We start from the raw sequence: 15277 nt of genomic DNA, 5'->3' as shown, positions 1-15277 counted from the left end.
ATACACTGCCTAGTCCAGCCAGCTCATCATTACAAATATTTAAGTAGTGAACATTTATAAGCAGCAACACACTTCTTATGTAGTTTTCATCCCTACTTTTCCTCAGATTGTTCTTTAACAATCTTTATATTTATCATTATTTTATTAAAAAAAAAGGTCCAGCTACCTCAAAACACAACATGCCATTCAGGCTATAAATGATATAAGCCCCCACAAGCTGTTTGGCTAGCTAGATTACAGTGGGGCTTCACAGAAGGTGGATATCTCACTTCTGTTCACACACTTTTCCATTTCCCCATTTTCTCACCTATCTCGTCACCTGCCAATTTTCACTCACCAGTCACCTCTCCTCTATCACGAGATAGCTACCCACAGGAAGCCTGAAGGCCAACCATTGAACCTCTTCAAGCTGCTGCTCATGCTGCGTTACAGAGCAGTGTAACACAATCAGCCCTCTTCCACATATATACTACTCATAGACACCCATGATTGGCTAGTGTCACTGTAATTGCACGAGAGAGAGAGAGAGTATGCAATCCCTCACACCTTGAGATTAGTCAATTTTACTCCCTCGGCTCTTAAAAATGGATGGCTTTGACATCTGTTTATTAGCACAGTCTCAAAACTGGAAGATAAAGCAAACCACCTGGAGCTGCTTACATTATGAAATACAAAATACTGAACATTACAGTATGGGAAGGTCACTGGACAAAGACTGAACTAGTCGTGCATTTCAGTCTGAATTTCATATGAAGATTTAAAAAAGATTTAATATTAGGGTAGCAACAAATTTACAGTCAAATAATGAGTGACTGCATGTCAAAATCTAATATCTTTAGGGCTTTATGTATTTTATGTGTTCCTTTATTCGCATGTGAGTGGTGATGGACACAATATTGTTCTTCTATCAGTGTGGCCTTTCTAGCTTTCACAGGAAATTGCAGCTAAGATGGATTTTGTATGTGATCATAGCTCGTTCAGCTTTAATAGCAGGATCCCGCAATAAGATCATAACTTAGAGATAAACACTTCACACGTAATAAAATAGTGCTTTTCTGTTTACTCTCTCCCACTTTGTGACAGCTGTTTGAAATTCAATTTGGGCAGATATGAGAAAATCCATAGGTAATTATATAAGAGCCAAGACTCCATTACTGTTGCTTATGACTACTGTAGAATAAATCAATCTTAGTTAATGACTTGTCAAGAAAGTATTTGATTTATCTCAGGTTGACAGTGCTGAAGAGTGCAAAAGCATCTTATTTTATCCAGAAATCAACCTTACCTATGAATTAATTTTTGATTAATTATATTTTTCTTAGACAGAGGGTAACCTTATATGTGAACCATATATTTAAAAGTATAAAATCTGTAAATTAAAAAAATTATTACATATTATTAGTGAGAATCTGTACTATCATTTATTGGTTAAGCCATTAATCAAAAATATATTTTACATGGTTTTTTTTGCCACATGATATTCAGAATTGGAAGTTGCTTAGTAAAGAATAACCGGATTCTGTTATATGAAATATGCACACATAAAATCCAGCACTAGAGACACACAAATGCCCCTATTAATGCAAAGGCTGTGCACTATCCTCCTTGCTAAATTATCACCATGGGTGGTACGAGTCAGCGGAACAGGGAATGAATTTCCCGCCTCTAAGAATAAAGCCCTTGAGTGCTTTTCTCTCTCCTTTAAAGAGAAGGGCACAGACACGGCAATGACACACAGCTGAATTGTAATAGCTCAGTGGTTTAAAAGCACTTTAGACACCCCTTTAACATGGAGACAGACCCAGACACATTTCCCAAAAGTACCGTTTCGGCCACTGCTAAAAGCCTTTTAAAACGAGTTAAAGCAGGCAGCCTTCACACAAACTCTCATGTGAAATTACTGAGAAAGAAGGGCACATGTTGTGTCTCGTGCTGCATATCAACCTAGGCAAATGTGAACATATACATATCTCACTTTTCAATCAAAAATCCTCGTTGGATTTCAGAAGACAAAATTGACTCATTCTCTTTATCACTAATCTCTAGTCTGTTCTGCCCATTACCTGGAATATGAGGTTTTTTCATAGAACATTCTTCTAGGCCAGTGTATGGACAAACAACGATAACAGAGTCTGTCTTCTGCCTGTAAGTTATTTATAACTTTGATTGTTTACTGCCTAGAGGTACTGAGATGCATGTGCTGGCAATATTCCATCATGAAATGGAAAGCCCAGTAGGATAGGCTTCATCATATAGGTTTCGAAATATAGCTTTACTTTAGCAGTAGGGATGAGAAGGAACCTCAGAAAGTCAAATTAAAGCTGCATCTTAAAAACATGCGGACATACTTGTGAAATGAATGAATCTTACAGCAATTAGAAATGATGCCAAATGAAATATACTGTAGAATAAAATATATTAGTTCTAGGTTCGTTCATCTCGGAATCTAAGCAGTGACTCATTCAAAGAAATCCGCTCAATATAGGCCTGAAAACATGGATATATTATTCATGCAACCACAAAATTCAAGCGGCTAAAAGAGCCTTTGTTGTATTGCTGGGGATGACCTGCTGCTGTGCTCAATTTCACTCAACTTATCAGCACAACTCCTTTCATATCCCTAGAGGAGTGTGAGGTGCAATTTGCTGAAAGCAGTAGGGAAATACATGAACACAGACTGTAGAGAAGATCTTCATTCAAAATGTCCACTGTTTTCTCCCATTACACAGATGAGTCAAGACTGAAAATACGCTAGTAATACTTTTACTCTTAAATAATCATTTAGGGACTTTCATGCTTGAGCCAGATTAATAGAAACATGCTGTACACAGATTATAACTAACACAAAATGTTTTGAAAAATGGTGATTTTTTCAGTGATCAAAGAAATAAAAAACAGGCAAGAGGCTCAAAAACTATAGATGGAGTACATACCAAATATGAATGCAAATGAGATTAAGAAAAAAAAGGAAATCAAGGTAAAGCCATGACAAATCCAATGACAAATCCAGACAGTCGCATTCTTTTTAATGTAGAAGTAAACACAAACTTGCCAGGAGCAGGAGTAGACAAGATTAGACTCAGAGCTTGGTTAGAAATGTTTTACAGAAAGTGTGAAGAAGTGCCTGATTTTTTATTTTTTATTTATTTATTTACTAAATATATGTCACAATTAGGCTATGTTTGCACTGCCAAGTTGAAGCGCCACTAATCTGATTTTCTGTGACACTGTGATTTTCTGTGATTTTTTTTTTCCACCTACTTTTTTATATGGTTCTATATACATTGTATATCAAATATACAAAACTGACATGTATGAATGAGTTTTGTCAGATCAGAATTCCATGGCTTTTTCTCAACACTTCACTGTCATCATAATCATCCTATAATGGAGGACAACAACAAAAATAAATATTTTTAGTAGAAAGATGATTTAATGGTTTATGTTGGAAATCGATTCAAGCTAAACTGGAAGAAAGCCATGATTTGAAACAATTGCCCCAAAAATGTTCACACACTGGGCATTTCAGGGACAGGTGCGTTCACAATAAAGACAGATATGGGTTCGGATATACACCAATATGCTAGACAGAGCTAATCCGACAAAAAAAATGGAATTTCTCAAAAAGCTTGTAATGTGGATGTAGCCTCACTAAATCGAGGTCATCCAATTACTACTCTGTCTTTAAATTGAATAATTGTTCTTCCATCTAAAGTAAAGCTGTCTGTGATTTGAATAAGCAGCTAAATTCAAAAGTCTTCACAACTTATAAACAGACATTTTAATTAAAGTGCTAGTATGGCAGTGAAAGATATATTGCTGCGGACATTAACAACATTTTTAGACGACTATACACATATTTTAAATGTTTTTTAATCGGTCTATTTAAAACAGGGATTGATTCACAAACAAAACACTGTGATCTTGGGTTCTAATCAGGTTCTCAGGTACAAATAAAAATTATAAATATTATATATATATATATATATATATATATATATATATATATATATATATATATATATATATATATATAATGTTATATATATGTGATATAATTGTTTATAATGAAACAGAGCCCATTCTTTGTGAATCACTTTACAAATCCAAGACAAAATGGCATATATATAAACAAGATTAAATGTTTAGAAGTATTTCTGCATGATCACAACAAGCCTCAAGTTTGCCAGGTTTTGCTTAATTTGATATATTTATTTGACCTAAAGAAAAAACCTGTGATTTGAAGAAGCAACTTACAGGTTAAATTGAGTTCATAGGTCCATGGAGATTTGAAGAATTATGTCAATTGATAGACATTTTAATTAAACGGTTAAGATGGGGATGTGAGATGCTGTATATTGAGATGGCCACCCACCCCACATAATAGATGACGACTAGTGCCCATGTATTAAAATATATGTACTGGATATAGCTTTTATTAACTGAACTACACCTAAATGGCAAATTGAGCAGCAAAATAAAATAGTGTGAATCTCACAAGGATTTTCTGGATTTCTCTGGAAAAACAAAACAAAAACTAAATTAGCTTGTTTGAGTTGATGAATTAGTAAATCCGATAGACATCATCTTATCTTGGGATCTCGCCCCCTATTGCACGTTTTTCGCCTACATGACCTACCCAACAAAAAGTGGTACAGCTCCCACATACTTTGACACACAGAGGTGAGCCTCATTGGAAAGAAGAGATTCTCTAGTTTCAGATACAAGTGTCAGATTGATTCAAGGCCTTACTGGCACAAAGTTACAGAGGCTAGAATGGAAGTTTTGATTTCCGCCTGGGTTGTTTACCTGATAAACTGATTAATCTTATTTCTCTGGAACATGTTAGGGACCAATAACAACTGAGGGTCATAGCCACATGTCTTGGCTTTCACCAAAAAAAAAAATTCAAGTCAAAAGACCCAAAAATGGCTTCAATAAAAATATTTTTCTACGGACATGTCCGTCCGGTCATGTGTTTTTGTGTACTTGTTTACTGTATAACTTTGAATTAAAAGACTGCATGCTCAGTTTAAAAGGCCCAAAACACACAGAGCCTCTCTGTCTACAAGTCTGGTGTGAAAAATTCCTGTAACCTGACACCCTGAGCTGTGAGAGTGAGAAAAGGTCAAGGATTGCGCAATAAACCCAGTGCGCAGCTTTTTCACGCAGATCCAGGCAGCGGAGATGGGGCATGTTGCATATCGTTGGAATCGTCTCCTTATTGGCTAAAGAGCTGTAGAGGTCCCGCCCATTGCTATTGGAAGGAGTAATTGTCAGTCAAAGGCGGGTTCCCAAAAATGATGTCATGACATCATTGGCTTCTCAGCCGTCTATCTCTGCAATACAAGCGCCGATTGGCTCAAGTGAGGGCTTGTTTGATTCGTTAGGCCCTGGGCTATAAATATGATTTAGAAATTTAGAATTTTTGAAACCCCCAATGAGAAGTTAGAGCCGAAAAACAAGATGGTGGCGCACTACTGTTTCCAGTTTTCGGAACACAAACGGAATACTTGCGAGGCGACCAAAGCGTTTTGGATTAAAAGGCTTACAGATTTCAGTTAATTGGACCTGTGGGGATTTTTGTGGAATATTTGTTTTGGAATATATTACCCCAGTGAAGAAAGGGAAGCGTCTAAAGGTAAGGGAAAAACTGGTCTAGCGCCACCTAGGTCAGTTTTCTGCAAAAATTTTGAAAAGTATGACGGCTATGAATCATATTATGCTTTGTGTGTGGGCTTAAGAAAATCTTGAGAGTATAAACTTTACTAGGTAAATAGGTTTTTTCGTGTTTTTAGAGGATTTAATGCTTTAAAGCTGCAATGAGGCTTGTTTCTGGCTCATCCCCTAGTGGTCACTTTGTCTTCCGTGCCGTGCAGGGCACGGCGGTCCTAAAGAGCAACATTCATACAAACAGACACTAGAACACAATAGCTTAATGCTAAAAGAGCTATAGGTGAGAATGCAGGGGAACTGCATGGCTGTAGTTGGCAGAGACGGAGACGTGGGTGTGGATTTCAGTTTGGGAATTCTGGGAATTAAAGTTCCCAGTTTATGGTGTGTCTTGGATTGGAATTGTTTACAGCACAGCGTAGTGGATGCTCCTTGAGTTAAATGAGCACTCTGGTTTTATCATGTATCGATGCCAAAATAACCCAAATCATATACTATGATGTGAAAACTATAGGCATTGGTTCCTGAACGAATGCAATTAATTAAATAGTTAACTACATGCAAAAGGTCTTTAAAATATTTAATTTGGACAGTCCACTTTAAACACAAGAAATAATCAAGAAGCTTGACAGTAGATGCTTATGAAACATCTTTAAAAGCATATAAACAAAATTCTATATCCATCAACATGATGCCATGAACCAGGAATGGACAAATCATAAATTATTAAGAAGAATAGTTAGCCCCCTGAGCAAGCTCCAGTGTACTACCCAACCCCATGTTTTGGTTGCCTAGATGTTAACTAGGTTAAAAATGGTAGCTAATGTTATTTAATAACTTATGATGAGATCATTTTAGTTAAATGCATTAATTCTTAAGGGAAACAAATGAGTACATGATCACTCTAGCAAATCATCTAATGAAGCACATTGTTCATGCAACCTTGACAAAAGTCCTTGGCTTTGAGGGTTATATGGCTATCCGTTATTCTAGTCTCACAAGCACTTTCACTTTCTCTCTTTATATTGCACTGATATTTTTCCCCCCCATTTCCTGATATAGTTTAAAAAAAAAAAAAACACCTGTAGCTTAAGGTGCATTATGTGTCATGCTACTATTAATAAAAATGAATAGTCCAGACATACAATCTGCTTGTCACTGGTGCCCAGGCAAGATATTTTCTACCCGTTTCCACTACCTGTCTACACAACACCATCCAACATAAACCTTTTGCATTTTGCTGAGACCCATGTGATAAACTGGTTCCAGACATACTAAAGAAGATTTGCAGAGTCTATAAAGAAGGACTATCCAAATAGTTCTACAATGAAAATGGTTTCAATCCCATCTATAGACTTTCACATTGATTTTAAATTTGAAACAATGTGCACATTCTCCTAACAGTGGTCACCACTGGGTTAGTTCTAAATGACTGTAACGGTTCATAAAGGCTTGTCCTTGGGTCAATTTATCAAACATCCCTGGTTTGCTTTCTATCCGACAGATGCTATGTAAATGCACCTGAGCTCCTTGGGAGATAAGAAGAGTGTGATTGGAGCATAGTTTATTGGGAGCTGTGTTCAACATAAATCATCAGGCTGCAAAGACACAGAAGACAACTCACCTTTCGCTTTGTTTTTTGTTGCTGCCTCTGAAAAAAAAGAGATAGAGAAAAAGAAGAGAGAGAGAGAGATAGTCAGGCAGATTGTTAAAGCAGAATACGCTGTTCTACACATACATTCCTTTAATCTAGCCTTGTTTACATTTAAGTGGTATTCCTTGACATTGTGTTCTTCTTTCTGTCAGGCACTCTGAAAAGAGCTTGCACTTGAATGCATATGTCTTGTCCTTTCATTATGCCAGGCCTTCTGTTTTGCATGCATTTCTGCCATATATACTTGGTGATGAGGAGCATAATGGTGATATTTTACAGCATGCGCCATCTGCATAGAATTCTTTGCAAAGCTTGCTGAATAATTAAGTTCAACCTTTCAGAGTCAGCATGAACAGGGAACATCAAAGGATGAAGTGAGCCTAAAGAATGAAATGACACTGAAGTTAGCATCATGCTGAAATGTGACAAAAGAATAGCACAATAGGGCCTTTTATCATAGTTCCTAGGAATTTCTTACTTCCCACATACTTCAAGAACTAAGCATGAAGAAGATATGCATTAGGCAGAGCTTTGCTAATTATAAAAGCATTATCTACTTTACACAAAGATTTTTTGACATGAGATATTTTCTAAAAGTAACAGGAGAATGATATAACACTCTAATGCTATACTGCTATAAAGGGTAGATCATCAATATGACGCCTTCCTGCGAAGGATTTGAAGGACTAATATCTTTAGACAATAGACTGGATCCGAGCCTAAAGGGCTACGAAGCTCACATTACTCAGTCTGCTGTGAGAAAGGCACTGGCATACCGTTTAAAGATTCATTGTTTTTGACACTCGTTAATCTCTCCTGTACCTATGCCCTTCCCATGTTCCCTTTTACATTTAGGTTATTAATCTATGACTCCATGCGAGATGTTGGAATGAAACAGTGTTGACAGAGTCAAACTCCATGATAAGATTCGCCTTACTGTGGGCATAAAATGCTTGCCAATTCCTGAGAAGAATAACAATGGGTCTCAGCATGCTTTTAATCGAATTGTATTTGTTTTGCATAAAGATGGTTTCTGTTATTTTTTGCTATGTGTGACTAAAAAAGACTTGACATAATATACCATAGAAGTTTTTTTTATCCAAATAGCTTTACGTAACGATAACGATAATGTTAACGATAGCATTAATGAGGCTACATGACAACAGCTTAAGCATTTGATGATAATTAATACAAACCTATATGCATAAACATAAATATATGGCTTAATCCAAAATGTCAGCTGTTATTACAACGATATAATACATTACTTCATTCATTCATCCCCAGAAAGTCATTTATCCTGGTTAGTTGATCTGGAGCCTATCCCAGGAACTATCCTATGGATAGCAAAGAATACAGTCTGGCTGGGATGCAGGCCATAACAGGGCACCAAGCACAGATTCTCATGCTGACTTACATACATATTAATCTATAAAGAGGTGTTTGGTAGCCTAGTGGCTAAGGTGTTGGGCTACCAATCAGAAGGTTGTAAGTTCGATCCCAGGTCCACCAAGCTGCCACTATTGGGCCCCTGAGCAAGGCCCTTAACCGTCATTTGCTCAGTTGTATAAATATGAGATATTGTAAGTCGCTCTGGATAAGGGTGTCTGCCAAATGATGTAAATATAAAGGAAAATTGGATTTTAATCCACCTTTCAGCATGTTTAAAGGTGGGAAGAAACCAGACACAGAGAGAAAACAAATACACAGTAAGAACATTTGGAACCTAAGTTAAATATCAAACAGGAGAACCTGGACACCATTTTGGATCCTGACACCCAAGCTGATGTATCAGAATGAAATACTGTATAGGTTTTGCTGTTCTAAGACAACTTCTGGTCTATAATATAATGTGGTTTGTCACTTAATCATCATGACACAACATGACAAACATCAAAACCAAACTCACTGTATTTTAGGGTCAGAGACAATATACAGTACACAACTAATGAAGCTCACTTTTCTTATTGGCTTAATGTAAATGTTACATGTAACTGATATGCAAAAAATATATTATGCTGCAGTGGCACACTAAATTTCAAACTAAATCACTAACCTAATTATCCAGTTGTTATAAGAAATTGAAATTAATGAATATTTTATGTCATCTAAACAACGGATATTGTCTCAAAGCAGCTTTACTGAACACAAGAAAAATTGTATTTTGAAATAGTATAATGGGATAAGCATTTATAAACCATTATGTAGGTTAATGTCGCATAGCTCTGTGAATACCAGCCTTAAATAAAGTTTTAACCGATGTTAGATTGGTCAATATTAGAATAATATTAATGTAAATAATGCTTCAGTGTTAGTACTTCCCAATATCCATCCCTTAGTGCACCAGTAATCAAGGCATAACTAACATACAGAGTTTATCTCTGGAAGGCTTCTATTATATGCTCAGCGGTATGATGAATGTCCTCCATGCCCGCCCGTCCTTAAAAATGCATTAAAACGGTATGCTTTGAGAGGAGAATGGCAATTAGGCTGCAGTCCTGGAAGGTCCTTAGCCTCCAATGCTCCATGGCACACTCAGATCTATGTCTCTCTCTTTCTATCCTGTTCTGAAACCTGCCTGTGGGGGGCAGGTCCCTGTGGTGATTAGTCTAACCAACCATGAGAAAAAAGGCTTTGTCCTCCACCGCACAAGATCAGGGCCCATCTCCCTCACCCTGCCAAACAGTTCCATCCCCTGTGGTATATTGTCTTCAACTGACCCCTTGTCCAAGAGCAACTCATCATCCTCTGCTCATAATTCCACTATCCGCTTTTCTTGAAAATGCTTTACAATAAACTTCCAGACTATGTTTACGGAATAAGCAGTGTGCTTGTCCTCTCAGTGCCCTTTAAAAGAGCACTGACGCTCAGTGCTGATAATTAGAAAGAGCTGAGGTATGCATGAAAAAACATGAGACTTCTTTTGCATTTTAGGTCAACCTGCATTCTGCTTGATATTAATTTATCCACAGTTTCTCTGATGAACCCAGATTGCATATGTTTGAATACATTTACCTAAAGGTTTACTGTAGTTCAGTTGAAGCATGATTATATAGCTAAAAACCACAAGGATAATTATGACACGTTAGAGGGCAGAGATATCAGAGAAAATATTGGAAATCTTCAGCCTTGGTACCGTAAACATGTTTACTAATGTGTTTTTCATGTTAGGGATTGAATGTTATGTCGGCTAAAGTAGGCATTGATTCATTAATTGATTGACTGATTGATTGATTGATTGATTATTTATCTATTTATTTACATTATATTGTCAAAAGTATGTACTGTAGATACATGAGTATCAGACCCATATATGGGTTTCCCCCCAAAGAAATAAATATTGGGTTTATTTATATATCTTGTATCATTGCAATTTTACTTTACTGGAACTAAGGGACCAAGACCTGTTCCAGCATGACAATGCCCCTGTGCACAATTCAAAGTCAACAAAAACTTAAAATTAGTTTGCCAAGTCTGGAGTGAAAGAACTTGAATGTCCTGCACAGAGCCCTGACCTCAACCCCACCGAACACCTTTGTGTTTGTGTTGGATGAAGTAGAGTGTCAAACCCACGCCAGGCCATCTTCATCAGTGCCTGGCCTCCTTAATGCTCTTGTGGTTGAATGAACACAATTCCTTACAGACACGCTTCAAAATCTATCGGAAAACCTTCAGAAGAGTGGAGAATATTAAAATAGGAAAGGGGGACTAAATTTAGAATTGAATATTCAACAAGCACATATAAATATGATGGTCTGGTGGTCAGGAACGTTTGGCCACATAGTGTAGTATGTTACTATAAATAATAAGTAGGAGCATCTGAAATAATTATTCAGCTATTATGAGCTATCCAGCTATTTTTGCTACTTGATAATGATCTGTGAAATCCTAACACTAAATGTCTACTTGCTATAAATTTCTCTTCCTCATTCTGCCCTAAGGGAATGCAAACTGTAAATAAATAGATATAAGCAGATACACAGACTGATGCACATTTCCTGGCATTAATTATTCAAATAAATAAACTTCAGAAGCAAGCAGAGATTCACTCTGAGATATTTTCAGAATCTGTATTATAATCAAAAGAGAAAAATAGATGAAATATACCTACTGTATGCTACCTCCATATTCACCATTAGATTTTTTTTTCCTGTTAACCAGTTTGGCTTAATGTGATTGAAGAGGCCCATTAAATGAATAATATATAGGCAAAAGTGCCCTCTACCCTCATCATCCAGCACTGTGAGAGGTGACGTTCTGCCTACTGTCACCTCCATGCTGTTTCCTTCACCTGTGCTCACCTTAGCATTAATATTTTATCACCTCTGGATTATTGATGAATCATGAGCTGTATGTAATGGGAAGTGCCACAGGCCAATTACAGTAACAACTGAACACAATGCACACAAAGAGAAACCCCATATAAACACTTCAGACTTCCTCATGGGGACACTTAACACTATATTCTTGTAGAGTTTTGTTTTCTGCTTTGTGCAGGAACAATGTTAAAACTTACTGTAAGAGCACAGAGCTGTAAAAATAAATCAGTGTATAATGCCCAATCGTACTGAATTTGAAGCTGAATATAAAAATCACATTGAAAGGTCAGTCGCACATTTGTACAATACCTCCGTGACTCTTTTGTGGACTCCAGAGGAGAAAATTGTACAGTATTTTAAAGAAATTACACCTAAGTACATATTGAGTGAAGAAATTAAAAAGAGAAAAGGGGAAATACAATAAAGAGGAAAATTGCATGTTATCACACCATATTTCATTTCTTTCTCTTTTTATTTCTCTGCACTAAAGAAAGATTTGAAAGTGACTTTTGGGAATACAGGGAGATCTTGGTAAATGTCAAACCAAATAAGTTTTGTGGCTGTAACTAGAAAAGGCTGTAATTAGAATGTGTATTTACCCGAAAAACTACACAAGGAACATGTTCCTAAAAGGAGATAGACTTTAACACCTAATCATCAAGTACACAGTAAGTAAATGATCTCTGTCCTACTGTTCTAATCACCAATATTGCAGTGTTATATTGGTAACTATGCAATATTGGTGATTAGAACAGTAGGACAGAGATCATTTACTTACTGTGTACTTGATGTTTAGGTGTGAATCGAAGCCAAGCAGGTAGAGAATGAACTAATAATTCATATATATTTATAATATATTCATATTTCTTTGCTAGTTATTCCTTTCTCTGAGTTAACATTCTTCATCATGCCAATGTTGCATCTTGATTCTGATTCTGGCACAGAATGGTTATAATTGGTTATAATCAGTTCTACTTCTTGTGTAACTCGGGATACCGAATGAAACGTCGATTTGCCGTAAGCACGACCAAGATGAGACCATTTAATTTATGATAAAGCTAGGAACCTTATCAAGGCTCATAGCACATAACTCCAGATTTCTCAAATCTCTCTGGTCAAAAGATTTTTAGTAACTTTATATAACAGAAGCTCAAAATCACAGCTGCAATTTATATGGTGCTTATTAACCTGCAATTACTTCAAATGAGCAATATAAAAGGGATAAGTTAAAAAAAAAATCATTAATATATTGTTTCCAGTAAAGAAATATTTATTTCTCATTATAACAGTGTTCAAAAACGAAGATTAAAGTATAATGTTTCACTCATTACTAAATTTAAAACTGTAATCATTGCCAAGTTACTGTAGTATAAGAGAAATAAAACACTTCAAAATGTGTTTTATTTCTTAGGTTGCTAAAATTCATCACCAGCTTTCCACTTGGCTGCCATTTAGACCTAAACTGTAGACTTCAAATCCACAAAAGTAAAGCACAACTATTCCCACATGCAGCATTTTAGTCCTCACCATTGTCCTGCCAGCAGCCCAAATACCTTCATTACCCAGAAAGACCACATTACTCAGTATGCAGCTAGAGTAGAGAAAATTACTTTGACATTAAGCGTCTTGTCCCTTTGCATGCTGATGAGGGACAGCAAGACAGAGGGGTAATAGTGATGGAGGATTCAACCTTCTGCTGTCCTTATCTGACATCTCCTTGGAGGAAAGACAACCTGTCAACACAACACCTCCCGCTCGGCCCAGACTTATGCTGACAACAGAGACGACATTAGTGATCGTGTGCCTGTACACACATAAAGCATCCCTTTGACATGCAGAGCGAAATAAATTAGAGAAGAGAGGTATTTTACCATTCCCCATAGAGCTGTGTACAAGCACATGACAGTTTGCTTAATTAAAAACCTTACCTGAGAAGGATTTAATAAGGAGATGACTACAGAGCTAATGATTTCCAAATAGTTGCCTCTGTGATAACAAAACGTAATTGATCTTAATCAAGAACAGCTAAACAAAACAATAATAAATCTCTGACATAATTAAAATAGTCTTGGTCTTAACTGTGCACTAGTAAGGCCTGATAAAGTACTGTACTTCAAGGAGATTAAGACAAGTAAAAGAGATTTGTACAGTATTACATGTTTGGGAATTAATTTAGGTTTTAATTACAATTAAGCTTTCTTTATCTCATTGTAGACGAGGTTAGTTAGAAGGTGTCAGCGGGGCACTTCCAGACTGATGCTCATTGTAGTGTCACAATAGAAAGTGAAAATTAAGTAAAAGTATGCAAAAATATGTTTACACATGATGAGTTACAGTTACAGAAAATCTTTTCAAATGAATCATTTGTATACAATGTTCATTTTTTCACAAGCACCTTTATTTTCTCACATGGTGTTCACATTTGTTTTGTGATCAGATATGCAGTTGAATTCACATACACAATTCCAGTTTAAATATGTGAAATGTACACCTTTTTAAATATATGAGCATTTATTACCTACACAATCATGGGGGGGATAAAACCCTTATGATCACGTAAAATCGTTCCAGCAGGTTCGAAGAGATACATAACACCTACATATGTCATTCAGGACAGTTGCATGTTGCCATTAATTTTGCTGTTGGGCTAGCATAACATGTGACATGACATAAGAAATAACTTTGATTTTTGTTGGCAAAAGGTTATAATGCTCTTTGAGCTGACTTACATTAGCACATTATGAAAAAAGACTTTGTAAGACCATGACAATTTAAAGACAGTTATGTAATATTTTCTCTGACCCTAAATTAGAGTAAGTTTGGTTTTTATGTTTGAAATGTCACCTAGTGCTATGACTGACATAGCAGAAACACACTCAGCTACAAAGCTAGTTGCCATGTCAAATTTTCAGGTAAGTCACACCAGAAAATGTCATTAACCCTGACAATGCCACATCCGGGGCTGGGAACCGATGTAGTGAAGTTGACTTTGCATTCTGTATGGGTGGAACACTTTTTTTATGCCTGTCAATCACAGCAACACTAACCAATTGCAGCGATCTTTGAGATTGTGTATGTGTGTGACCAGCTCTTTTAACTTGTTTAAAAGCACACACACTCTCACACACTCACACACACTCACACACACACACACACACACACACACACACACACACACACACACACACACAGTACTACCCAGACAGTGGCAGGATACAGTCTCTTGAGACAGTCCGTTCCTTCCCGATCCCTTGGCTCAAGTTGTTTCATGTCACTTTGACCTTCGAGAAGAATGTGCCCTAAATGGTTCCTCATCCATGCACACTGTGACCTTTCTAGCTCGAAGGCTTTTAGCCGTACCTGCTGCACCACACAGATCCACCACCTGTTCAAAAGCCAGCTATCAGCACGCTCCGGCACTGAATGGACGCTATAAAGACTGCAGGCTCTCAGTCACCTTGACAGTCAACAGCTCGAGACGGCAGAAATCAAAGTCTCACCCTGGCTTTTGTTTTTACAGCCAGGTTCTTGGTGTCAAAAAAGAGATATAAAGACAGAATTGCGATCAAATAATAGGGCAGTTACTCTGTTTAATGGGTTTGACTTTTTTTTAAAAGTTATCCAAGATCAT

General features: G+C 36.7%; 1 protein-coding gene across 8 annotated transcripts in view; it reads right to left on the bottom strand.

Annotated features, from left to right (window-relative positions):
* cadm2b (cell adhesion molecule 2b) overlaps positions 1-15277 on the bottom strand; it is a 162013-nt gene that overhangs the window by 56209 nt on the left and 90527 nt on the right. For 7 of the 8 annotated variants that reach the window (XM_027147669.2, XM_027147675.2, XM_027147673.2 and 4 more), the window contains exon 2: positions 7298-7324. The exons of the other annotated variant lie outside the window; for it this stretch is intronic. In XM_027147669.2, coding sequence (XP_027003470.1) covers positions 7298-7324 — 27 coding nt within the window. The remainder of the gene's footprint in view (positions 1-7297; positions 7325-15277) is intronic. 8 annotated transcript variants of the gene reach the window in all.

This window comes from Tachysurus fulvidraco, chromosome 11 (assembly GCF_022655615.1).
Source record: "Tachysurus fulvidraco isolate hzauxx_2018 chromosome 11, HZAU_PFXX_2.0, whole genome shotgun sequence".
Classification (NCBI taxonomy): Eukaryota; Metazoa; Chordata; class Actinopteri; order Siluriformes; family Bagridae; genus Tachysurus; species Tachysurus fulvidraco.
This window is presented reverse-complemented; position numbering and strand designations above follow the sequence as displayed.